Genomic DNA, 25,758 nt, shown 5'->3' with positions numbered 1-25,758 from the left:
ACTTCGAAAATCTGAAGTAAAAAAATAAAAGTATTTTCAAACGTTTTCTGCACATTTGTAAAAATTCTCTTCCGTAATGAGGATCTACGGGCGGCGTTAGGATGAGAGGAAAGTATTTACAAAATGTCTTAAGGGGTACGTAACTCTTACGCCATCACGGCTGATTTATCTGATAGTTTTATATTTATAGTAAATTCAATATTGAATTGTGCTAGACATTCTAAGATCTACGATATTCGGGACACTTTTGAATTTTTTCAGCAACATTACACGTGGATCCCACTGTCGTTTGTCAAAAAAAAACAAGTTCTCCTTATTATATCCATAAATTTGCTCTAAAGTTTCCTTGGAAATTTACAACTTTTCCAATTTCTACGAGTTCATAAGTTACATAATAGTTTAGTAGTTTTTTTTTTAGTAGTTTTATAGTTTGCAGCCCCTAATCCGTTAACAACTTTCATGTAGTTTTCTGTTCCTGTAGATAACTTGAATGCAAAATTATTTGAAATTAGTGCGAAGCCGTCAGTTTAGTTCACATCAGCCAAAAAAAAAAGAGGAAAACTGACCCGGCTTCACGGTTATCTATCTCTGATCGAGGTTTTGATGCATTCGGCCAATATTAAGGCAGCTGGCGATGACGATTTACAACTGGTCTACAATCTATACGTTAAAAAAACGAAAACAACAATACAACAAAGCTAATTTTAAAAAAAAAAAGATGGTAAGGAAGCTCGTAGACAGTAGAAATAAAAGGAAGAAATGTAGGATTCAATTCAAGACAAAAGCTAAAAACAGGAATAATCTAGATTTTTTCGGATTCTATTCTTTTTGGATTCATGCCATCAATCGCTGGTGCCCTCAGTCCTTTGATAGGATTATGAGGTTTTTAACTCTTAGACTCAAATTCTCAAATTGAACTCTCGAATAAAGTGAAATTGAAGAAAATAACCGACATTCCGAAAACAAAGTAACTTACATCACCGATAAAAGTTTGGCTATAAGTTTACTAGAAATCAGTAAGCATAAAAACTGGTGTCCTCAAAACGCCTACGCAACGCTAAAGGAATGAGAAAAAATTAGAACATGCTAAAGTTTGGCGATATCGTGAAGCTACAACTTTTCCAAATCTCAACATTTCTCGCTGAAACACTGGTAGGCAAGTGGCATGACTATAAAATGATCAAATATTTGCACTAGCCTTATTACCTCCTTCTCAGGTAACGAACACTCAAAAGAACTGTTTTAAAAAAACCCTTGAGCAGAAATAACAGCAGGACCAATACTTGTGTAATACTTGGAGACTTTTTTTTTAAACAAAAATTTGAAAATACAGCAGTTCACCGAGAAATGTTCACTTCGAGTCATTTAAATTTCTACCTTGAGTAAAAGTCCACCTTTTCGTGGCGTAAGGGAAGGGAATGTGCTTTTCAAAGAGGTTTGTGCAGTGGGAGGAGAGAGGTCGAGAATAACGAAGTCGGTAAGTGAAGTGGTCCGTTGTGTCCATGCGGTCGAGGGTTCGAAACCGCCCTAGTGTCAACCAAGCCTTTCATTCCTCCGGGGTCAATAAATTGGTGCATACCAGACTTGTTTGGAAGGATAAAAACATTGAATTGATCATGGGGTGGTCCACAGAAGCTATTGTATAGTCCATACCAACATTGTAGTGGGTATTTAAACTTTACCTGCACGACCACTGTGGAATGGAATCCTCAGATTTTGGAAGACTTGAAACTTTGAAAAATATTCCTTCGAAACCCCATTTTCCATGTATGCACACGAAATAGTAAATAAACCAAAAAATTCCGTTTATGTACTCGTAGGAACAGTTTTTAACCATTCTTAGCTAACTTTTTTCAGTTCGGCGATCACGTGAAGTGCGTGCACTCGAGATGGGCGACGCACCGCCAACCATCGAAACTCCGCCACCTCGAAAACATTCTCGAGGTATAGACGTTAGCTCAAATGATGCTCATTATGCTGCAAAACCAAACACAAAGTTTTGGCATCAGCTACCGTAACACAGCAAAATTCACACAGCAACTGTTGCCATGTATCGAAAATCTTACTGTAGATGGTACGTGTAAGAAAATCGATCACTGTGAATGGGATTAATTTTGGGGTCAGAAAGAAATACATAGATGGATGACTTTGTAAGGGACCAATTTTTGTCTATAGGGTGGAAATGATGAAAAATACATTGATATCCCGGATAAAATCATATTTCCAGGTCTGGGCACAGCTGCAGAATACCAACCGCTACCCTCTTCAGAGAAACCTGCCACACTTGCCGTACGAGAGTCAGACAGCATAGAACCCATGGGAGGTAATACAAATGAGTAACGGAACCACAAATCACATAAAAACCCAGCCAAATCGTTATTTCAATATGTTCTCAGGGCTATCACCACGAGTAGAATCGCGAGTGTCCGCGTTGCGACGTCGTTCGTCGCAGGCGCGTGATCGCTGGGCCACCAAGATGGAGTTTCTGTTGGCGGTGATCGGTTACGCTGTCGATCTAGGGAATATCTGGAGATTTCCATCAGTATGCTATAAACATGGTGGAGGTGCGTAAACACTACAGTAAACAACACTGGTTCAATTTTTCTGCATTATTCTTCGTCTTCTCTGACCTCAGGAGCGTTCCTTATCCCTTACTTGGTGATGCTATTGGTCGGCGGTTTACCAATGTTTTATATGGAATTGGCGTTGGGCCAATTTCATCGATCAGGATGTGTAAGTATATGGCGGAAGGTGTGCCCACTTTTTAAAGGTTCGCTTTACATGTTATCTCGGTGAAGGGGAACTGTAATTATATAGCAGTGAATGACTCCAGGTATCGGATACGGTATCTGCTTCATTTGTACGTTTATCGCCTGTTTCTACAATGCAATCATTTCACATGCTGTGTACTTCGTAGTGAGCTCAATAGCGGTAAGTGTGATTCTGTTTTTATTCTACCGTAGAAAACTTTTTCTTATTTCCTCCAATATTTGATTTAAAAAAAAAACAAGAAACGGACTTGGGATCTCCTCTCACCTCAGAAGGCGATAGTTCTTTCTCAGCTCGTTTAGCTTCTAGCGAGAGCTTCTTTTTTTCAAAGAACTTCACATGCAGCACATAGCTGAATGTGAAGTTCTTAAAATTTGTCTCAATTTTGTTTTTCAAAAGCTCAACCAACATGAATTCCTGGCCAGTTTCTTCTCCGAAATTCTTCGGATCCAACTCCCTATTTCTATTTATTTGTGTTGCGATGTAATAATAAATGTAATATTAACAATGTAGTTACCAATAATTAATAATAAATAATGAATGATAGATATAATCATTAGCGAATATTAGCAAGCAAACTCTATTCTGAACAGTTGTTGTTCTTAGCCTCTTTTCATATTCTACCAACATAATCTTTTCATATTCCTAGTGTATTATTTTTTCTTTTGTCATCATACTTGTTTGTAAGCTTTTGTTCAATTGCTTCCATTATCCACCATCATATGTTTATCAATCATTTCCTGGAAAATTCAATTCCAGTAACGTTAACGCTAAGCTACTAACTAAGTTTTCCGGGAAGTTAAGGGCGAAAGTAGCGCAGTCGGTAAGAGGTCCTATCGGCAGTTCGAAACCACCTCAGTGCCAACCAAACATTTACCTAGCCAATACGCGGCTCAAAAACCTCAACGATTATGAATTGTAGTCAAACGAGTTGATGCATCCCAAGTGGAATTGATACGCCAGAGACTTTATCCTTGTAAAGCAAAGATATAGCGATATGCACAGCGTCGATCAATCCGCCTACGCGTTCGACTTCATTTCAGAATTGTACTTCAGGTTTATGACTTCCAAGCGGGAAAATCGCGAGATTGCTAGAACAGCGTAGGTGGTGGAATAAATCTCAATAAATCTACGCTTGCTGCACCTAATTTTCTGCTATAGCGTGGGAAACGAACAGAAATCGGGATCGGGTAGGATGTGGTAGCAGCATGACATCATAGGGTACATATAAGCAAATAATAACGACCGTTGAGGAACCGCTGGAGTTTTAAAGAAATCGCTATTTGTTTTTTTTTTCTGGAATATGGTTTCAAGCATACCGAGTTACTGTTAACAATAGTTGTTGAACAATGTATGTAGGAAATCTTAGTGAATTTTAACAGAATTTGTGGCTATAATAGCCAATGCATCACTCAAAAATAAAGTCTTTTAAAATATACTTAACATTTTGTGACCTCCTAAAAATAAAGGTAAAAAAAAACAAAAAAGATCGAAGCTCATGACATCCCTTTCAGCTTGAAGTGCCGTGGAAGACATGCAATAATTCATGGAATACCCCTTTATGCACGGACACATTAAACGCTACTCTTGGGAAAAGTGGAGAACGCCTTACCACACCCAGTGAAGAATTCTATTTGTAAGTAAATGCGTTAAAATAACGTTGCAACCTCAAGAAACTTACACTGGTTTATTCCAGCCACCGAGTATTAGAAATCCAGAAATCGGCTGGTTTTGAGGACCTTGGTGGTGTTAAACCGTCGATGGCTCTTTGCTTAGCGTTTGTTTTTCTACTTGTCTACTTTGCACTTTGGAAAGGACCAAGGAGCTCCGGAAAAGTGAGTACATAGTCAACAGTTTCTTTACAACAGTGCATTAGTCAATTATCTAGATGGTGTGGGTAACGGCGACGGCACCTTATATAGTGTTGACTATCTTGCTTATAAGAGGTGTCACTCTTCCTGGAGCTGCTAAAGGAATCTATTACTACCTTATGCCCGACTTTTCAAAACTAAGCGATCCTAAGGTAGGTTTTGTTGAATCCTTGTCTGACGGCAGTAGCGAACAGCTTTTCTAGGTGTGGTCAGCAGCAGCTACGCAGATTTTCTTCTCACTTGGACCAGGGTTCGGTGTTCTTCTAGCGTTGAGCAGCTACAACGACTTCAACAATAACTGCTACAGGTGGGTAATTCCCCGTACAGATTGTTTACGGTTCATGATAAATCCGCAAACACATTTCTTATACAGAGATGCCGTAGTGACATCAACGATCAACTGCATGACGTCCTTTTTCTCCGGTTTTGTAATCTTTTCAACCCTTGGATACATGTCTGAACTGACAAACAAGGAAGTCAGCGAGGTAAGCAGTAACCATTTCTAAAAAAAACATACAGTGACGTTTACGGATAATATTCAGGTAGTTGGTGACCACGATGCATCTCTGATTTTCATCGTCTACCCACAGGCTCTCGCCACTATGAGCTACAGCAGCGCATGGTCGTTCATATTTTTCATTATGTTAATAACACTTGGCATTGATAGCACGGTAAGTGTCACCTTCTTTCCTACTTATTTCGCAAGAAGCCATGTTGCAACTTTTACCGACAAGTAATCAGCGCGTCCTCCCGGAGATTCCCGATCATTTGTTCGAATTAAAGATGATTGTTCGGTGGAATTTGGTCAAAACCACTCCATCCATTTATTATACGATGTGGCCTAAATGGTTGTTTGCGAAGTAAGCCCAGCCTGACAGATACCCTATCTGTGAGCTGGATTACACAATCAGTGGAGCGCTGCTCGCGTCTTATCCGCTATGGAAGCCGCGTCTTACGCTTGCCGAGCATAGTCTCTGCGAAGGTAGTCAAGGGCTGCGATGGCAACCGTACGCAGTAATCCTATGGTTCCCTCGACGTCGTCCATAAACTTCGTAATTCGCTTTACACCGCACTTTCTCACTATATCGCCAGATCTGCCCCATTTTTCCTAATTTCATTCGTCTCAGAGCAATAGATGGTTACAGTAGTGGTCAAAATGAGATAAAGCACGGTGCAGTTACGAAAACGGACAAGGATAGCTTAATAGACAAGAATAGCTTAATATCAAAAGGAAAGATAAACCAAGTTCATCGCTTGGTAGAAACCTACCACATCTCTGCAAATTAAGTTACGCAGCGTGGGTGGCGGGTCGAAACAGGGCAGATCTCAAAAGAATGGGAAGGCGACACATCTACACGATCTTTCGGCAGAATATTGGAAATCCTATCCATAAATTACTTTCTAGTCCAACTAAGTACATTAAAAATATGCAAATGTGCGCATGTGAGGACTTTGGAAGCCCATTAGAAGGAAGTAATGGTCGAGAATGAGCAAACGCTCAATAATGAAAAGGAGAAGATAGAAAAATAATCTCTTCTTCTTCGAGCGACCTACGGCTATCTACAATTTCAACATTGTATCCCAGAGTATTGAAATATACAAGTTTTAGTTCGCTGGAATCGAAGCGCTGATAACTGGTCTGTGTGACGAATCTCGCCTATTGGCAAGAAAAAGGGAATGGTTCGTTGGTGTCGTCTGTGTGCTCTATTACTTTGGAAGCATTCCGGCGATTAGTTATGTAAGTTGCAGCATTTCAGATTACGTTGTTTTTCATATCCTCCCAAAACACTACCTGTCTTAAGGGGGGACAGTATGTGATCCCATTTCTGGACGAGTATGGAGTTTCGTTGTCGGTCCTGTTTATCGTCACATGCGAAATGGTTGCAGTTTGCTGGTTTTATGGTATCGATCGATTCAGCAATGATATCAAGTGAGTTGATACTTTTCAGTTCTGAATATCCACTTGCAAACTACGGTGCTTTCCAGGGCAATGCTTGGCTTCTACCCAGGATTATACTGGCGAATATGTTGGATGATGTGTCCCATTTTCATCTCAGTAAGCCATACTCACTATATCTTAGCGTTAAAGTATTCATTCGGTCCGCAATTGCAGGTCATCTTCGTAATGACCGTTTGGCATGCATCGTTAGCACCGCTGCAGTTACCTGGATACACTTTTCCCGGCTGGTCCGTCGGTCTGGGATGGTTCTTACGATTGCTGTCCGTGCTGAGTGTTCCACTGTTTGCCATATATATGCTCTCCTTCGCGAAAGGAACGTTTACTGAGGTGAGACGGTATCTGAACACTTAGTAGTTACGTTGACAAGATGATTTCCGGATTGAAGAAACCCAATGCAAAGAGAGACTCTTTGGTTTCTGATGTAGATAATTCACTTTCAAATTGGCAACTGTTTGGTGATAGCGTATATTGTCGCCTTCATCACATCCTTGTTTTAAAATTATCCTCTTGGAACAAATCCATGCGCTGCGACCTTTCGAATTCTCGAATGTTCGTTCCTCTCCAGTAGTGGATAAGGAGTGTGACAACGATAAAGCGGAACAAAAACCTAATAAAGCGGATTTTGCCGCTTGTACGAGCGTAAAGAGCTGCTTTTCGAAATAGTATCACAAATAAGCCACTCCACGCGATTTCATTCCGTCAGTTGTGAAAAGTTGTCTCGTCGAGTAAACTGACGGTTCACGTGGTCCGTCTATATGCCTTCGATTCCTTGTGGTGTTTCGCGCTTTCGTAGTGGTATTTGGAAACTAATTCCAACTCCTGAATCAGCTGCAGCCGTGATGGATCGGAATCCGGAGCAATGGATTTGTTAGAAATAATAATTTCATTTACGAACAACTTATTCGACCGGCAAACATGAACGAAAATTCTTTTTTGCAGCGCCTACGATGGGCAACAACGCCACAGCAACGACGGACGTCAGCTTCGTCTCTGAGTGCCGATCCTACACAGATCATTGACAGTTCGCTGCTCCATCCCATACATACATTAACACAAGTGTAATATGCAAAGGAAAGTTGCTTACTGTCACCGCCAATAGTGATGTAGCCCGAGAAACGCGCATGCATATAGGATATGGAACCATATCATTATTTCGGTAGTAATTTTAGAAATCCCCCTAGAAACACGAATAGACCGCGTGCAGTAACGGTTGCAACACTACTAGCAAGAACTCTACATGTTTAGGATGATTAGTGTAATATACAGAACTGAGAACTACTCTATCTGTAAGAACTCCTGAAAACAACCCCGAAGCTCCTGCCACAATTTCCAACATTAAAGCCAACATATCACCATATTGGAGACTCTGAAGGATAATGTGGAGTTCGGTTTGTAGATTACGAGTATGCTCACTCATTTCACGGACATTTCCCCCCAATCCTAAGAAAAAATCCTGAAAAATCGGCTTAGTTCCTGCGAGGTGCGTTAGAACGTGTCACTCTTGTACACGCTCTGGTTTCCTCAACAGCTTATTCACTGCTTTTACTTGAATAGGCTGTTGACGTAACCTCATTGATTGTCGACTGCTCGCTCGTGGATGCGGAGCGTATACAAAGGCGACGCGTTCTCACGTGCCACGTAGGGATAAACGCGGTTTTCCACTGTGTTTTTCAGCACGAGTATGGGGAACTTGAACGGGACCACGCTCACACTCGTAATCTATACACCAAACTCTATATTTGCCCACAGACCCTCCAACATCGTCAGTTTCGTGATATGTTGCCTATAAGGCTCTGAATACGGAAAGTGAGGCTTGGGCACGAGCGGCAAGGTTTCAGTAGTGTCGGTTCGTGGTATAGTTGAAGCTCATTTACAAGCAATCTTTGAAAATCTTATACAATCTCTCTTCACTTGTAACTTGTTCTTGCGAATGATCTCATTTTGAAATGCTTAGCTACAAAACAACACAATTTTAGTGTTGTATTATTTATTAATATTCCTTAGTTCCATTTGTTATTATCACTTGCTATTTTAAGAGTCTATTGAGTCCACATGGTAGAAAGCGCAGTTTGTAATGATGCTTTATAAATCAAAATATATTGTCTGATGTACTATGAGAATCCATGTACTAGACTCTCGACTTAGTGTCATAGTGATGTCTCAAAAGCCAAAGTTCTTGACGGAACTTTATCGAGACGTCAAAACCCCTCTTGCAATAAGAAAGGAATGGATAGATTTTAGCTTCCTATTTTTCAGCGTCCATGATTTTCAGAGCATATGAGATCTCATTACTGAGGTTAGTCTTAGTAGTTTTTGCCGTGTATTACGCAAATAGAATGTTTCTATACGTTTATTTGTTAATATGTAATGTATGTGTACATAAATCATACGCAGTACAGCACTACCCTCTGCACAAGTCCATTTTGGTAAGTTGGCCATGAGCCAAATAACAGAATTAATAAGTTATCCAGACTTGTTTAAGCTGTAGCCTAACGTTGGCTATCAAGAAAGATCAATATCAATCTTACAGCTATAGCTTAAGCAGCTCAACAAAACGAAACGCCAAGATTCAAGGAGGCAGCGGGTGTGACGAAGTCGGTTAGGGGTCCGTTGTAGCCACAAGGTCATTGGTTCAAACCCCCCTAATGCAAACCAAGCCTTTCATCCCCGGTGTCTAAAATCCCATCTAAAAACTGTGCATCTGAAATCATTCCACCAGAACAACCATCAAATGTTCCACGGAAAAGCTGTACAGGTTGATTGAGTTCTGGTGTTCAGTTAAAAGCTCAAAAACCGCCTGCATAAATCATGGAATCGTTGGAGACGTTCGCATACAATGCAGTAACATCGAAAGACTCTATTACACATGAATTATTAAATGTTTTGGTGTTTGAGTAGTCTAAATTCAGAATTTACATCTGTGAACTGTGGAATTTTTCTAAGCACATTCGAATTTGGGCTTTAAGATGTTGATTGGATTAAAAGACCTCAAAAATCTGCTAATTCAAGAGAACAGAAATGATGTCTGAGCTGAGCACAAAAACTGGAGGAAAAAAAGAATCTCCTCAGACAGTCTCACTAGATAAAAACGTAATAGTACCGCTGAAAACCATCCACTGGAGCAGTGAAAGTGCAAACTAACCTGATATTTCCGAGAAATTCTTTGCTATCATTGTCCTTCCACCTTATCACTGGATCACAAACTAACACCGCACCGTATCCCTCGCACAACGAAGACTATGCAGCTGAAATAACTTTAGACAGAAATAAGTAATCATAGATTTGGTGACATTGTTCTAAATGAAAAGAGAAATATCATGTCAAATATTGTACCATTCCTTGGTCACATCCTCAGCACTATGTACATCTAGAATGTTCGATCTGAAGAATGGCGACGATTTTGGCCTCGCAATTAGGGAAACGTACACAACAGCGGCACGTACCAGAGCAAGGGGCCGCCCAACGAAAGTGCACTTCGCACTAAACAGCTTCGACTATCGATTTTCGTATAAAGTACTGGTTTAATTCGTTGTTAAACTGCGTGTAAAATAGAATTCAAGAACAAAACATCAAAGATTATTACAGAACCATGCGACAAAATCTTGGACAAGACTACCATAGGAAATTAGTGCTCAAAAACTACAGTATTTCCTAGAAATTATGTATACACTAACAAAAACGAAGTATGGGAAACCCTGAGATACTTGTGACAGAATGAATGATTACAACTTGTCAGATGACAACTGCTGGACAACAGAGACATTTAGAAATTTCCAATCATTTTCTGTGTCACGTTTTCGCGTATCTCCATTCGACAACCCCGTAGACACCGTAAGATACCTGCAAAACGTTAAGTTCCCTCAGCCCAGCTCCAGCTCAAAAAGTGACCAGCCGCTTCGCTACAGGCTCGTCGCCCGCAGAGTTCCGCAACTGCTGATAAAATTAAAAACTGATAATACGCGTACCACCTGTATTGATGGCTATGGAGTCAGCGCTGAAGCGCCGCAGCGCTAATCGATTACCACAAATTGGCAGTGCGTGCGTATATCGGTGGCAAAACTCTGCGGGCAGCCGTAGTGACGCATGATACTCCTTTCGAACAGCTTAATCTGCTCCAATTTGTCTAGAACTGCTCAGACTTGCCTTTCACCACAAGGCAAAAGTTTCTCACAATCCTTCATCCTTCACTCATCTATCACGACGCTCTCCGCACTTTACAGCGTAACTCTAGTTAGAACAACATTGTTGTGATAAAAAAAAAACTTCCACAACAAAAAGAAAGTATACGTTTGCATGGAGTGTAGATTCAGAAAGAAAATAAAAAGAAAATCGAATTATTATGAGAAAAAAAACTTTACTGATATTTGGCCTGTGAAGACGATGTGGCCGTTCCGCTGTAGTCCATTCTCGCGAATTGCAGACACATAATCCATACGATATCCTAATAGATGGCATTCTATGAAGACGGCTGCCCAATAGATTTGTTCTTATTTTTCTGGTCTCTTGAAAGGGCACTTTGGTTCTTTTCTCTTACTAAAACTTGCATACCAACCATCTCTCAAGGTCCACTGCTCCAACATACTAATAATACATATTAATTGCGCAAACGAAAGAAAATAACCTTCTACGCATCAGTGCAAAAACCAATCAATAAATACTTTCCCCTTTTTCTCACACCACCATGGTTTCTTCTATCACCATTCCATTACCTTTCAGATTTACACCCTCACAACCTATTAGTTCAATCAAAGTTAAATGAAGTTGTGTAGTTGAATCCTTCAATGACTATCCTGCACTGTTGACAGATTTAGCGAACGTACAGTCATTTCGAAACAGCTTGATTTATTGTGTAACTTCGCGTAAGCAGTTACGTATAAAGTGACGCAGTTAAACCGTTCAGAAGTAACTGTGAACCTGTCATCACAGCATACCTAGCATGCTTCCAGCAAAACAGCAAAACGACTGAACTTTGCTCTGATCCCAGCACGCAGATGTCTACTGTAGTTTCACTGCAGGCACAATGCAAGCCACCACGGATATAGTAAATTTATCACCCGTACTTTGAGTGTGTTGTACTTAATCATCATTTTCTTTATAGTTTTTTATGATGGGAATGATGACTAACTATAAGAATGTAACTTTCCACTAATTAATTATGGCCGCTTACCTGACTAAAGGGCATTGATTTATTGTTCTCCTCCAAATAATCCACACATAACATCCAATCGGAAAAAGCGTCTCGTACGTAGCACAAAAGATCCCACCGCATGGTTACAACGCCGACAATGACCGCAAGTATTGGTGCGCTACGTGTGTGCGCTCTACAGTGCTCTACTGTGGTCAAGATCAAAATCATCCGAAGATCCCATCCTGGAGTTTGTTGTTCCTGTATGGGTGAGTGGGATGGTACACAGTTCATCGCAAGAAAAAAATCAGAACAAAAGTTCTTCTGGTAAGCCATAGACCTATTTATACCTCAAAGAAGTCCATATTCCATGCTAACAAGTGTTTATTGAATGAAATGGAACATCGTATGGAGTTGACCAGGCGAGAGTTGAGCAACGAAACAGGAATTCTACAAAAATGTGAGTATAACTGCATAGAACCATTAGAAAATGATCCCGACAAAATCCTGGATCAGTAGAACCCAAGGCACACGGCTCATGAATAAAATGAGATAAAAATGGCGTGCAGTCCAGTCGAAACGTTTTACCTTAAGGAACAGAAGTTACGCACAAGGAAGCACAATATCCGACGGCTCAATATTGACTAGAATCGTATCGGTGCAGCGTTAGTTTCCAAAACAAGCGCAGGAGAAAATGGAGATCCCCGCAAAGAAATCTACTGTAGTTCCGTCGGCCGCATAGTGGGATACGACGGGAAAATTGCAAAAATTTCTGACTGGGCTATGTTTGACAACATAACAAATGACGGCACAAATATTTTCGATGCAACAACAGAGAGGTGAACGTTGAAGTTTGCGTGAGAATGTTTTCCTCACCAAACTTCGGATAACACGAATTTCGCTGCCAGATTTAGCAAACGAAATAAGCGTTGTCCTTGAGTCTGTAGAATGATGAGTCGCTTGAGAGGATAAATCACTTACAGTTCTGATTTTTTGGGCTCCGACGAGAACGATAACGCCGACACATTAGCTCTTATTAAAGGGTCTGTACTAATTCGGGGCTAAAACTCAAGTAAATCAGTTTTTTGAAAAGAACCTAGTTCTCCTCCTCGGGCTGACGGCTATGATATAGTCGGGACGAAACAACATGAAACTCGGTGCAATTGCGTACGCGGCTCGAAGCTCCAGCGGCGGGGCGTGCCGGTTAGGATCGATGAGAGACCCTTGTTAGCATCATCCTTCGCTGCAGTTAGCCATGGTCCCACCTCGATACCAATCGTTTTTTCCACCAGGCTGCTTCGAGCGCAGCAATCGCACTGTGCTTCATGTTGTTTAAACTCGACTATATCTTAGTATGCTTTACAGAGTTAGTCGTATTTCAATTTTTATTTCTGAGGTTTTCACAGAAGTGGAGAAGGGACATTTAGCACATTAGTGTACATTAGAGAACTGGGAAATTCAATACCATAGTGGTTCCGGGGATGAAATCCCGAAGAGTACGTACAGGTAAGATTTTGAAAAGTCGGGAACCCATGCAACAGCACACATATGATAGGGGGGTCGACGCATCGCAGAGGTTCACAGTACCATAAATACGAGCATAAGGTGGGACCATACTATCAGCTAGAAACGATCTGATTTGTGGAGCCCCTCAGGCGGTTACCACTGCGGTGAGACCCTAGTTAAATTGAATCGGACTGCGCCGCTAAGCGAAGATCCAACCGCTCCACTCTGAACGCAATAACCTACGCAATTGCACCACAAGTCTGGTTATCTTGTCCTGTGTCCACTTCTATACCGCGTCTTACCTGATGAATGTAAAAAAAATAGTTTGGGGGAAATTAACAGAGATATTCACTAGATAATATATACTTGCGTATCAAAATTCTGGCGTTCTGTTGATGTTGCGCATCATGGATTCATCTCAGACATAAAGTTTATCCAGAATTTCTGCGCAGGAATGGGATCTGCTCCGGTCGTGACGAGGATAATTAGGTTGTTGCACACGGGTCTCACTGGTACAACATCGTTCTCTTTGTTGAATCCCTAATTAACTGTCGTTTCCGTCAAAGAGGACTGGATATAAAAGGCCGACACCAATCAACGAACAACGATTTTCCGCCACCTTGTTGTGTTACTGAGTGATGAATCCGGGATTTTCTGCTGTTTTTTTTTCTACGTAATTCAGCGCATCCGTGATATATGTCAAGGAAAACCTTATTGATTACCTTTTGTTTTCCCTGTCACATTGGAATTATTATTATCAAAGGTGTCTTCAGCAGAAAATAGGCACCTAAACGAATCAATAACAGCGCAAGGTCACACCTCTGCGTATTCACTTCCTTCTTTCCGATTTTGATTGAAATTACGAGAAGTTTAGAGTTGTTTTGGGATTCTCCTATTAATATATACTTATTTAGTACTTATTTAGTTTCTTGGCCGGAAAATGTTTCAAAGAACAGGTTTGTTTATTAGCTATTCTATGTACGCGTCCTGTAAGCAATGAAGACCACAACATTTCATCGATTAGATAACGATCCTGGGTTATTAGTTGAAGGTGAACGTTGTGGATGTTTCTTCCCCACAAGTTCATATTTACTATTTCTTTACTGCAATGTGATTCAAATATGTTGCTGTAGCTTTGAAATTCCACAAAGTCCAATTATTTCCTGTCCGTTTGTGTGATTTCGTTGCCCTTTCATTTCGTTGAAATTTCGGACTTGTTTTTGTGTAGTAATGACGAATCCGAATGATGTCGTTAATCGAATGAGAAAATGTTTTTCAATTCCTCTTTGTTCTTTCGTCTAATACATATTTGTATTCTATGTGCGATTTCCGGACTGATTATGGCCGTACGTTTCATAGCGTTTGTACTCTTTCAAAAAGTTTAAACAAAAGGCGTTACTGTTATGTCGAATAAGGAAGTTCGGACGCAGAACTTATACTTTGCTCCACTTTTTCCCTTCCAAACGCTTCGTTTACTGTCGACTTTCGGCGACTGAACTGAATTATTCGAATTACTATTTAATTAATTCGAAACTGAGTTTTTTTTTTTACGAAGACGAGAGGCTCCATGTCAAAATCAATCCGAAGAAATTATTGAGCTAAATCTAGACAATGAGCTAAAAATTCACTACGAAAAACAACAATCCAAATTAGGTCAGGTAGAAAGTTCTGAGCGTTTTTTTTTTTTTTTTGCTTTATTTTGACGATGAAATTGGCATTGTTAGAAGTAACCGATTTTGATCAAATCAGCGCCGTTTTGTTCGATAACTTTTGTCCATTTTGATGGGAGTTTCATAATTCCGCACTTAAGAAACTCCTCTCGTCCTTATTGGCAAAAAAACTTTACCCACCTCATTTTCACAAGCCTCTCTTGAGACCAGTTTTGTACCATCAAGAAAATTTTGCAAATTCTTGAAAAGCGTGATAATCGTCGTCATGTCTGAACTATACAGTGGGTGCGGTAGAACCACCCCACCCATCCAAGCTCTCCGAACCTCTGACGCGTCGTTTTTTCGTTAAAGATGTGGCGTTCTGACACTATGGTGTTTTCTTGATGGAACACAACTCCTTTCCTATTGGCCAATTGTGGCCACTTTTGGGCCAATGGGAGGAGCTCACAGCGAATGATTTTCTTCCAATCCCGCCAAAAACATAGCAAAACCTTCTTGACCGTTGATCTGTGCTTGGCGGTCTTTTTCTGCCGCCGACTCATCGCGATTGGACCATTTTTTTCTTTCTCGGTTTTTGTTCTCGTAATGGCACTTTGACATCCCTCTATAGTATAATTCTAACAGTTCTCAAGTAATACATAATACTTAATGCGTTGCTCTAGACAGTTCAGACCGCCAATCTTATGTTTTTTTTTCTAACTTCTGGTAGAAAACAAAAGTTAAAAAAGGACATCTTGTAACTTCTGCTGGATATGTCCCGGCCAAAAAATCTGAACGCTAACGCTGTTCCGTACACGGCTCCGTTCGAAATAGCGCGTTGGAGATGGCGGCTGCGATCAAGGTGGGACCTCTTTTATGTTTGCAGTTCGATTGTAGCAAACGAGAGTACCACCTCGATTGTAACAACTGGGTTCACCGCGCCACTTACGCAGCTGCACCAGGTATTAGATCGTGTTGACTTTAATATTTATAGTCAGCGCCAATTATGTTCAGCCGGGTGGGTGCGATTAGCGTGTCGCAGTCTTTCTCTTTTTGACACACTCTCTCTTTCCCTTGCTCAACAATAATGGAAGGTGTATAGGATTCACCCAGTTGTACGTATTATAATTCACTAACGCATAAATCTACATGAGTTTATTATGTAAAAGGCTCCATTATGATCCTGTCGTGCGGTTGAGGTGAAGATTCTACTCCTTTGCGGATATTCCCGTTCTTTTCATTACCATTTGCTGATAATACTTTTCTGGGTTTGCATCATTCACCTTTGCTTTTGTTTACTTAAGCAAAAACAGTGCATCCGCAGCAAATCGCGCATCTTTGTTGTTTTGCGTTTGTTTCTATTGAATGTTTCTATTGAATGGCATCGAATATGTTCATAAAAATTGAAATGCTTTCAAAATCTTTAATATCTATTCAGTACCTTTAGTATACTCAATACGTATTCATCAAACAAAATCCAACTGTACCTCATCGTATTTTATGCTTTTTCATATGATTAATACCACTACATTTACGTTTCCGTGGATTTCAGATCTCTACGAATGGCAACTGCTATCGTTCCAGTGTTCTCAGTGGCCCTACTAGCTCATGCTGTGTACCAGTATCAAGTATGTGGACGATAGTTTTCTTTTTCTAACTTCCTACTGGTGCTACAAAGAATATTGATGGTGCCGTAGCGTAAGTGCAGAATTGTGTGGATGTTTGCGGTTGAACCGACAATTTAGGATGTTTTGTGTACTTGCGGAATCACGCCATCATGTTGCGCGTAGTAATCGCTTCTGTATTATGTATTATTAATATATTATATATTATTTATTATGAAACTTGGGATAGGCTGAGATTGGATTCAAGCAAACGTGGAAGAAGTGAGAGGTGTAAAGTACAGACGACTCCAATGCATTTGACTGAGAAAGGGAGGGCTGAACGTCACGCAAAAATAAGTCTATCCTGTGAAGGCTGTATTGACGAGGAAGCAGGGCTACGTAGCACTTGTTTTTAATTTCTCCATGTTTGGAAGCAACTACAGGGTTCTCTTTTGGTTCTTCGTTCTAAATGCCGCGCCTCTTTTGGGTGGTATAACGTTGCTGCCGCCAAAGAAATGTTTGGCAGCACATTTTCAATTTCACATGTGCTTTCAGCATGATATTAACTGGTGGATGTACGTTCCTGCGTACGGATTGGCCGGAATCCTCTGCATATTCCCCTCACCATCTCTATCTCTTTGGCGAGGTTTGTCATCAGTCGCTGTCATCGGTGGAGGTCTTCTGATGTTGTTTCTCACATGGACATTTCATGGACTAGAAGGAAGTCCAGGTTTGGAGTTGAGCGAGGCCAAGAATTTGTTGCCGGTGAGTCTTCTTCTCACTTCCAGCAGAAATAAATAGGAAATTACACAACTGTACGTAACCTTGCACACCTCTCTGTAAACGCGTAAATTTTTATTTTTATTTTCCTACCAAATAGTTATTTGAAAAGATAAAAGAATTCCAAAGGTATAAAGTTTTATAAAGAGTTTCATAAAGAACTTTTCATCCAAAACAACTCCTACTTTATTCCATGCACTTCTTTTTAAAGTAGGCTGCGCCCTCTTACGAACCGTTTATTACTGCAGCTGTTACTTTCATATCTGTTTCAAACTTCTAGACAAAATTCTCATGCTGCCGTTGAATTCAGGATTATCCACCATTGTATCCATGAACTTGTTTTATGCTATATACACGTTTATTTTCCCTTCCAATTTCCTACTTCATCGTTCGGTTTCAGATTGCGATAGGAGTTGCAATTACTACTGGAACCCGTTTATCACTAGATACAAATCAAAGAATACTGCACTACATCAGATCTCTAATCTTAGTCACGTTGTTCATACTTAGTTCTTTCATCAGTGTATATTCTATCAAGTATTATTTAATGTAATATCGTTGTCGGTTTCTTGCATGGTAAAAATGTTTATCGTACTGCTTTGAACGTTATTTTCTAATTTCCTTAATATTTCTTATAATGCTTCTAGCCCATGATTTCAGAAGAAAAAACCGCATCTGATTAGATTTCTTATGGGAATTGTAGGGAGTTTAGTGATATTTTCACTGAGCTGATTACACAAGCTACTGACCTTCAAACTAAGAGAAATTCTTCCTCAGCGCTGAATCTTCGAAAATGGTGCGGATACTAGATTATAGTTCATTTATAACCAGTCTATTTGGGTCCCTGACGCAATTCCAGGCCTTCGGTGCTTCGTTGCCGGACCTTCAGTCCCTGCTCGCTTCGAACCTTCGAAACACGTTCGATGGGTATTTGCTAGAAAAAAACGAGTGTTCAGTGTTGTTAGGATTCTTAATTTCAGGTCATATCCAACAACAGTGTAACACATTTGTCGTGTACGCATGCGATAACATGGGCAATCATGCCCTTAACGTCCTAATTTTTCTTCTTGAATTTTCGTTCTTCGTGGTCTTCTGTAGTTTCTTCTTCTTTTTCTTAATTCCGCATGTGTACTACACGGGAAAGTATCTGCTGTGGTTTTTTTATTGTCACATTTGTGGGGTTTTTAATTACCATATTGAACACTGCTCCACCTAACGATTGGACACAGTTGATTTTCCCGTAGATAGCAACCATCGAACGGTTGCTATAACTTTTAAGGAACAATAACAAAGACTAGTAAACGGATAGCAGATAAGGAAGTTGGAAGAGAGAAAAAGGTTGTAGTCTCGTTTCTGTCGCTCTTTCACACCAAAAACGAAACTATCTTATTTGAACTGAGAGTTTATAGTCGGCTCAAAACGACGTGAAGCACGGAGAGTCGCGTAAGCGGTGCGGTGGAGACAACGGTTGGAATCGAGGTGGGACCATGGCGAACTCCAGAGATGTGTGGCTGTAGCGAGGATCCTTGCACAATCCACGAACCGCTACGCTCCACAACGCCGCTTCGAGCGCAGCCGCTTACGCAACTGTACGTGCTTCATGTCGTTTTGACCCAACTTACTTTATTACTTTCGTATCTCTTGGAAATTGGATGGAATCATCCGCGCCTTTTCTAACGTGAAACCGTTCTCGTGGGATACAGATCTCCTAGTTTTTTCCTCGTTCGACATAGTTTAAGAATATGTAACGAGGAAAGTCACCATAAGATTTTCTCTAAACTTTACGAGCCCGATTTATGATGAATGGAATAATATATAATATAATATTACCATTAAAACATCTCTGAAGATGGTGCAAATCAAAACGCTCGAAGTAGAGTTGATAATTGTGTGTGTGCACCTACATCAAACAATGCGGCTTGTATGCAAACATGAATTTAACAGTGCAGGTTTCGAGAATTAAGCAGAAGTGTCCCAACGTACAGGTACAGAATAAATTTGTCGGGATCGCCAGTGAGACGCAGCGTGAAAGGTGCGAGGTTCTGACCAAAGTGCAGTGACTACTGCAATTATCAGCGCAACTTTCTTTTCGATTCTGTTCTGGAAAAGAAAATATATGTACTATTTACTTGGCCAACAAGTATGAAAAAGGATAGTTTCAATGATAAACATCATTTTAAAAAAAACAATTCCTTTCCCAATCTAAAAGCTGTGCTCTTTCTAGGATTAGAACCCTGGCCTGACTATTTATCTTTAAGCTTTCTTTCGAATCTTAGCCATTTCTGTTCTAGTTCTTAAAATCCTGAGTTCCCATATGTGTAGTTGCACATATACATGGTAAATACTAGCAGTAAACATGCAAATAAAAGCAAGCAAGCAACAACAACAACAACAACAAATAAATCTAACAAAACTTGCAGGTACGAAGTCGCTCAGTATGACTAGGAAAACATCTAATTTGTCGAAATATGCCAACAATACAATCTTCTCTATTCCGCACCTCGGTAGTAATATCGCGCTGCAATAATGATTCTGGAGGCGCCAATGCTCAGAATTTGGTTTCATGTGATTTGCTGTGGTCTACATATACTCAGTTACTCAGTCAATTTCTTTTTTTTTTTTTAATTATCCCAGCTGATTTTCTTGGAAACGTAGATTTTTGACGACAAAATGCATCACTATCTGGTGTTGTAGAGTGATTATGATCCTTTCTTTTTCCTTTGTGTTCTCCCACTTTTTCTTTCAGTTTCTTCTTCCAGTTTTCCCCGCTTTTTTCTGTGTAATAGTGCATGAATGGGCTTACGTAGTCTTAGCAAAGTTCTTTTCCATAAGCCTTATTTTTTATTCTTATTTTTCCTTTTGCCCCTGCGATGCTTCTAAGATCTCAGTCTGAAAGGATTCGATTTCTGCTTCATTTTCCTGTGTCAGTCTGCATTGGCTGCATATGCATTGAGTTTCTTATAATCTGCTTCATAGTGGAATCCCAAAATCCGGCCTAGGACAAGGCTGACTATGCACAGCTACATAAAAATGGGCAAAAATCCAGTAGCTGCAAACTGAAATCGTTGAGAAGGTTGTCTGGAATCAGGAAAACTGTTCTGAATTGATGCAAAAGGTTTTTTTTGTTTTAAGTAACAATTACAAAAGATGGAAATCTTTTGCATTTACACAAAAAGTTGGCCAGAGGAATAAATCCGTACGAACGTAGATCATACAGGAGCCCTAGAAGCAAAGCAATCGGTAAAACTAATGGGAAAGAACGTTACTAAGTCAATGAAAACCCATTCATCTACTTTTATACGGAAAAATAATGAGAAATAACAAAAAAAGTAGGAAGAAAGGAGATCCTGGGACTTTTTTGACCACTGTAAAGAGGACTTCAGTGCAAACTGAGGTCGCATCGCGTCTCCATGTTACAACACGTTTTACGCTGACTGTATTTTGCCTAGCTTGGCTAACTTCTTGTTCAGAAATTTTGTTATATTCGGGAGTATTTTAGTCGGAAGTGCAGAATGGATTTGAAGGAGAACTTGTCGCCAAATGATCATGATAAGAAGTTCAATAGACAAGATCGATCAACTTATTCTCCGAGGAGAGGAGGGCAAGTTAATTGTTTTTGCTTACGAGTTTATTATACAGTTTAGTAATTTATTAATTCATTTTTCATTTCAATTTATTAATTATCAATTTACTATATCAATTTAGTATAGTATCCTATCGTGTTTTGTACCTATAGAAAATTTGCACTGGAGGACTTCGAGATTGGTCGTCCATTGGGCAAAGGTAAATTTGGCTCAGTTTACCTGGCTCGTGTGAAAGAAAATGGATTCATCGTAGCCTTAAAGGTGAGTTCATTTTAGTCTGCGATTTTACTCCTTTCTTTGTTCATTCATACATTTAGGTTTTCTCCTTTTAACCTTTTTAAATTCAGTTCAAGAAGTTCTAGTGATAGTAGTGTGATTCGTTGTATGCTTTTTTAAAACATTTTTCCAGGTCCTATTCAAAAGCCAGTTGATGAAAAGCAATGTTGAACATCAGCTCAGAAGAGAAATAGAAATACAAGGGCATCTGAGGTACCTTTCATCCAGCAAATATTCAGAATTTAAAAAAAAAATCTTTCGTTTGCCTGCATTTGCTACTTTAGACACCCTAACATATTGAGGATGTACACGTACTTTTGGGACGAGAAAAGGATTTATTTGGTGTTGGAGTTCGCACAGGTTCGAATAATTTCTGGATTACATTTTAGGTTTTGAGTGGATTATACTTTATTCAATCGATATTTCTAGAGGTTTTTTTTTTATTCAGGGTGGTGAAATGTATAAATATCTGAAGAAGAGAGAACGTTTTGATGAGACAACAACAGCTGTGGTAATTTCTTATTTTTGGTTCTCAGGAATGAATACCAGCAAAGATTTTAGTTTATGTTTCAAATGGCTGATGCTTTGAACTATTGTCATCAGAAGAATGTAATCCACAGGGATATAAAACCGGAAAACTTACTTATCGGAGAAGATGGACAACTAAAAATTGCTGATTTTGGATGGAGTGTGCATGCACCATCTAAAAAGTATGTCAGTTGTTTTTTTACTGGTTTCCTGCATTCCTTTCCAAGGAAATGTTTTCTCCTTATGCTTCCTCTTTTTAGGCGTCAGACGATGTGCGGCACTTTGGATTACCTTCCCCCAGAAATGGTTGTAGGAGAAGAGCATAGAGAACACGTAAGTTCACTTCAGTCTTCAGACGTCGAAATGCAGATTTTACTGAGGAATTTAATTTTTTAAAGGATAAAGGATTCACAGCGACTGCTTCAGTTTAAGTAATCAACTGTTTTGACGTTAAGTAATATCTGGCTTGTTCTCACAAAGAGCGTTGTTACAAAAGGAAGTAGTTATGCAGATTAAGGAAACCTTTGTTTGTACATTACATGAAATAGATTTCACTCAAGAAATAAATGTTTCCTTCTTTCCCTTTCTTTCCATTTCTACTTCACTCCGAAAGAAGAAGGGTGTTCTAGGGACATTACAAACAATTTCAGTCGGTAAAGCTGACGTGTTTCTGTTTTTTCTTTCTTTGCGTACTTAATAATTGTTCAATTTAATCTGCAACAGCATCCAACGTGTTGTGTCATCATTATTACATCCTCGGTGATATTGAACCTGTCGATGGCTCCACTGGAAGTCTCATCGACAAGCGCGGCGCTACCGAAGACGTAACGCGTGGCGCCGACACGACACGTTCGACGCCAACTATATGTATGCGTGGGTGGAAATCCACCATACTTTACGTTTCATGGTTCCGTAGGGAACAGATACTGTGGCATCGATCTTTTCTGTCAACAAGCAATCTATACAGCAATTCGTTGTTGTCGAAGTTTTTCTCTTTTTTTTCAGGTAGACATATGGTCTCTCGGTGTCCTCTGTTATGAATTCCTAGTCGGTACGCCTCCATTCGAACATGATGATTCCACGAGCACATATTCGGCTATTCGTAACGTACGGTGCTAATCCTACTTTATTTATTTCTGATAGTAAAAGTCTTGCAATATTACTTCAGTTTAATGAAAGAATTGGAATATAGTAAAGTTCAATTTAACATTGAACAGTACTATATTCCAATTCTGCATGTGGAAAAAGTCTTTCAAGTGTGGGTACGAGGATTACAACTGTTCAAACCCTCCACCATAACACTGGCCACACTAACAGTTGAACTGAAATCACATGGTACAATCGGCTGTACTGCATAGTTGAAGAGAAAAAGAAGGTTTCGAAAGAAGACGAAGTTATAAACAGGTGAAGGGGATGCAATTTTGTGCAATTGTACAGGACTCATTTTCACGAAATGAAAGCGCTTTCAAAACATGCTCCCGTAAACGCTCAAAACATCTAAAACGTCTTTGTTCCCAATAGAACCAGAGAAATGCAACCAAGCGTTGACCAGTATGAATATACAAAACTTGATAAACAGTGGGTCTGATCTTAACAGGAGGACAGTTTGAGGTATTAGTTAAGAAATCCCGATTAGTTACTCTTTTTACGTACACCCATAGACTACACATCACGACTCCACGCAATTCTCGCCATGAAGCTTCGACATCCTAAAACTGACAAGCAACTCTTAGATTATTTGTGAATTGTGCCGTACTATTGCGAGTTGGTTTGGGTTACAGTTTTATGAAGTAACTGTTTATCCTTGCTTCAGGTCCGCTACAAGTTCCCGCATTACGTTTCTAGTGGCGCTCGTGATCTCATCAACAAACTGCTGCAACGTAAACCGCAAGACAGACTGTCTTTGAAAGAGGTTCGTTTCGGTATTAGAAGTTGTTCTGAACTCGATTGCCCTCTTCAAATCTAAGTAGAAAAACTTGAGGATATGTGATGGTTCCAATCTTCTAATCTATTCAAAAGCCTTTAACTTGTTCTTTACCAACTGCGGCTGGTAAACCCACATTTCAGAATTACTGTCTACTCGTCTAATTAATTAACCGTATTTGCTATTGCGATATCGATTCAGTTAAAGTTTCTTGAACTAAAATTTTTGAATCTAGAGATCGCACTCAAATTTCGACAAAACAACTAATTGTATTGTCAGGAATAGGTACTGAGTTTAACAACTTTTACTTATATTCATATGTTGTGATTCCTTACAACATTCCATACAACCTCTTTCTATAGTAGGGTCCGCGTAAGCATCAGAATTCACCTTTGGATGCACTCTGGATGAAAACAAAACGCTCGAAGGGGTGCGGTGGAGCGCAGCGGTTAGAATCGAGGGAGACCCTCGCCCTCATCACTCTTCGCTGCAGTTCGCGAAAATCCACCTTCGATTCTAACCGCTTTCTCCACCATGCCGCTTCGAGCGTAGCCGCTTACGCAACTGCACCGAGCATCGTCTTGACCCGTCTATAAATAAATCGTGATAAATAAATAGTAAATAACGTCTATTGACCCGTCTATAGATTTGGTGAAAACAACTGATAACTAGTGATCTGCTAAAACTACCGAGGAAACCGCTTTTGCGCTTACGTATGACTGCTCACGAAAGTAGAGCCAATACTTCAAACACCACAGAGTATTAAGTGAAGAAAGTTGATGATCTTATGTGATCTGTTTTTCTTGTAATCTCTCTCTTCTTCTCTCTCTCCCTTTCACTGGGTTTTCAGGGAAATTGAATTGCAAAGCTGTTCATGTGCCTTTACTAAGATAAGATCATGTTTTTTTAGGTCATGGCGCATGAATGGATACAACATCACCTTAGGAAGCGAGAATCTACTCTCAAGGCTTCCAAAAGGAACCTGAGGGACAAACCTTCATAAGTGAAGCATACTTCGTAGGAAATCTCTTTTTATCGCTATTCATTTTGTACGCTCTTCTCAGCAATGATCCTCACTTACTCGATATCTATTTTAGGACATATCACACTCTTGTAAAATATAACTGAGTAAACAGTGATCTGTCGCCCGCTCCAGCTCTTTACTTCGTTTGCAGATCACAAACGATAACTGTAAAAGTAAAGTTTGTAAATGTGCAACATGAAATGATTCAGGTACTAGTGTTTCACAATAAAAATGTAAAGTTAGAAGGGAGAACAGAGCAGCCATAAATGAGTCATGATTATTACTATAACTACTAATGATTCGGTAGTAATAAGTGATAGTAGTAATATAATATTTGCGCTCCATACACGATACGTGAGTGAAAACACGCTAGTTTCGTTTGCTCCGAAGACGGCCGTTCACGAATCGCAATTAAAAGTCAGTCACTGGCGTATCAATCCAGTTGGAATGCGCCAACGCGTTTTACTGCAATTCGTAATCACTGAGGTTTTGGAACGCGAGTTGGCCTATAGAAATGACATCCGAGAATCAAGTCAGTGTTTTTTTTTTCAATCCTCCCAGACAACTCTGGTACTAATTTATCGAGTCCGGATTCATTTTAGCATGTCGTGTTATTTGCAGTTCCTACTGTAGTAGGCAGAATACAAGGAATTAAACCATTCTACTATCTTCAAATCTGCTTTGTTCCCGGTTGAGCGCAGCTCTCGATGTTAACAATGGGGAAACCTTTAAGGTTCGAAATATCTCTGTCAATTTCAAGGAAAAGGAAATTCCTCTTTTATTTTCATTTTTTTATTCCATATAATTACACACCGGCGCTTATTTAGCTTAACAACACCTTTGAATCACTTACGCATACTAACTCAGGTACTCAGTCTTCTCTTTCCTCTTAAACTCTGCTTCGGGAACAGAATCACACAGTAGTTTTCCTGACAAAAAAGTATGGATTTCTTCATTAGATACGACAATAACGGAGCACAAATTCTACTAATGTGGATCACAAAAATAATAACGAAAGAGAAAGTAAAATACAAAGAAAACTGCGACTCGAAAATGACCCTATTTGAATGGACAACCAACTATCCTAAAACTCCTCAAAATATCCTGACCCGTAATTGTTTTGGCTGAGACACAGAAAAAACGTTTTCGATGTTCCCA

General features: G+C 39.8%; 4 protein-coding genes across 5 annotated transcripts; 3 read left to right on the top strand and 1 right to left on the bottom strand.

Moving 5' to 3' along the window:
• Nucleotides 1–1,889: 1,889 nt before the first annotated feature.
• On the top strand, nt 1,890–7,662 carry RB195_004204 (uncharacterized protein; the record flags this gene model as incomplete). 2 transcript variants are annotated; one of them, XM_064180570.1, is made up of 16 exons in its annotated part: nt 1,963–2,074; nt 2,228–2,323; nt 2,397–2,564; nt 2,636–2,770; nt 2,834–2,931; nt 4,284–4,405; nt 4,466–4,604; nt 4,658–4,792; nt 4,844–4,947; nt 5,014–5,125; nt 5,183–5,311; nt 6,250–6,378; nt 6,443–6,570; nt 6,627–6,696; nt 6,754–6,927; nt 7,540–7,662. In XM_064180570.1, 16 exons carry the CDS (start codon nt 1,963–1,965, stop codon nt 7,660–7,662), a joined length of 1,974 nt encoding a protein of 657 aa, XP_064033216.1. The 2 variants fall into 2 exon arrangements, with proteins under 2 accessions (XP_064033217.1, XP_064033216.1); XM_064180571.1 differs by lacking the exons at nt 1,963–2,074; nt 2,636–2,770; nt 2,834–2,931; nt 7,540–7,662 and adding an exon at nt 1,890–1,944 and having other exon boundaries at nt 2,397–2,542; nt 6,754–6,951.
• Nucleotides 7,663–10,322: 2,660 nt separating this feature from the next.
• On the bottom strand, nt 10,323–15,168 carry RB195_004203 (uncharacterized protein; the record flags this gene model as incomplete). Its single annotated transcript, XM_064180555.1, has 6 exons — nt 10,323–10,440; nt 10,959–11,041; nt 11,768–11,986; nt 12,076–12,175; nt 12,707–12,786; nt 15,082–15,168. 6 exons carry the CDS (start codon nt 15,166–15,168, stop codon nt 10,323–10,325), a joined length of 687 nt encoding a protein of 228 aa, XP_064033215.1.
• A 1,274-nt stretch (nt 15,169–16,442) lies between these two features.
• On the top strand, nt 16,443–17,817 carry RB195_004202 (uncharacterized protein; the record flags this gene model as incomplete). Its single annotated transcript, XM_013452890.2, has 3 exons — nt 16,443–16,508; nt 17,040–17,249; nt 17,665–17,817. 3 exons carry the CDS (start codon nt 16,443–16,445, stop codon nt 17,815–17,817), a joined length of 429 nt encoding a protein of 142 aa, XP_013308344.2.
• A 2,959-nt stretch (nt 17,818–20,776) lies between these two features.
• Nucleotides 20,777–24,579, top strand: RB195_004201 (uncharacterized protein; the record flags this gene model as incomplete). The annotated part of the gene is made up of 10 exons (XM_064180526.1): nt 20,777–20,865; nt 21,001–21,109; nt 21,258–21,337; nt 21,409–21,484; nt 21,573–21,635; nt 21,686–21,834; nt 21,913–21,985; nt 22,658–22,759; nt 23,466–23,564; nt 24,487–24,579. 10 exons carry the CDS (start codon nt 20,777–20,779, stop codon nt 24,577–24,579), a joined length of 933 nt encoding a protein of 310 aa, XP_064033214.1.
• Nucleotides 24,580–25,758: the final 1,179 nt, after the last annotated feature.

This window comes from Necator americanus, chromosome I, assembly GCF_031761385.1.
Source record: "Necator americanus strain Aroian chromosome I, whole genome shotgun sequence".
Lineage (NCBI taxonomy): Eukaryota > Metazoa > Nematoda > Chromadorea > Rhabditida > Ancylostomatidae > Necator > Necator americanus.
Note: the sequence above shows the minus strand (reverse complement) of the source record. Positions and strands in the feature narration are given on the sequence as shown.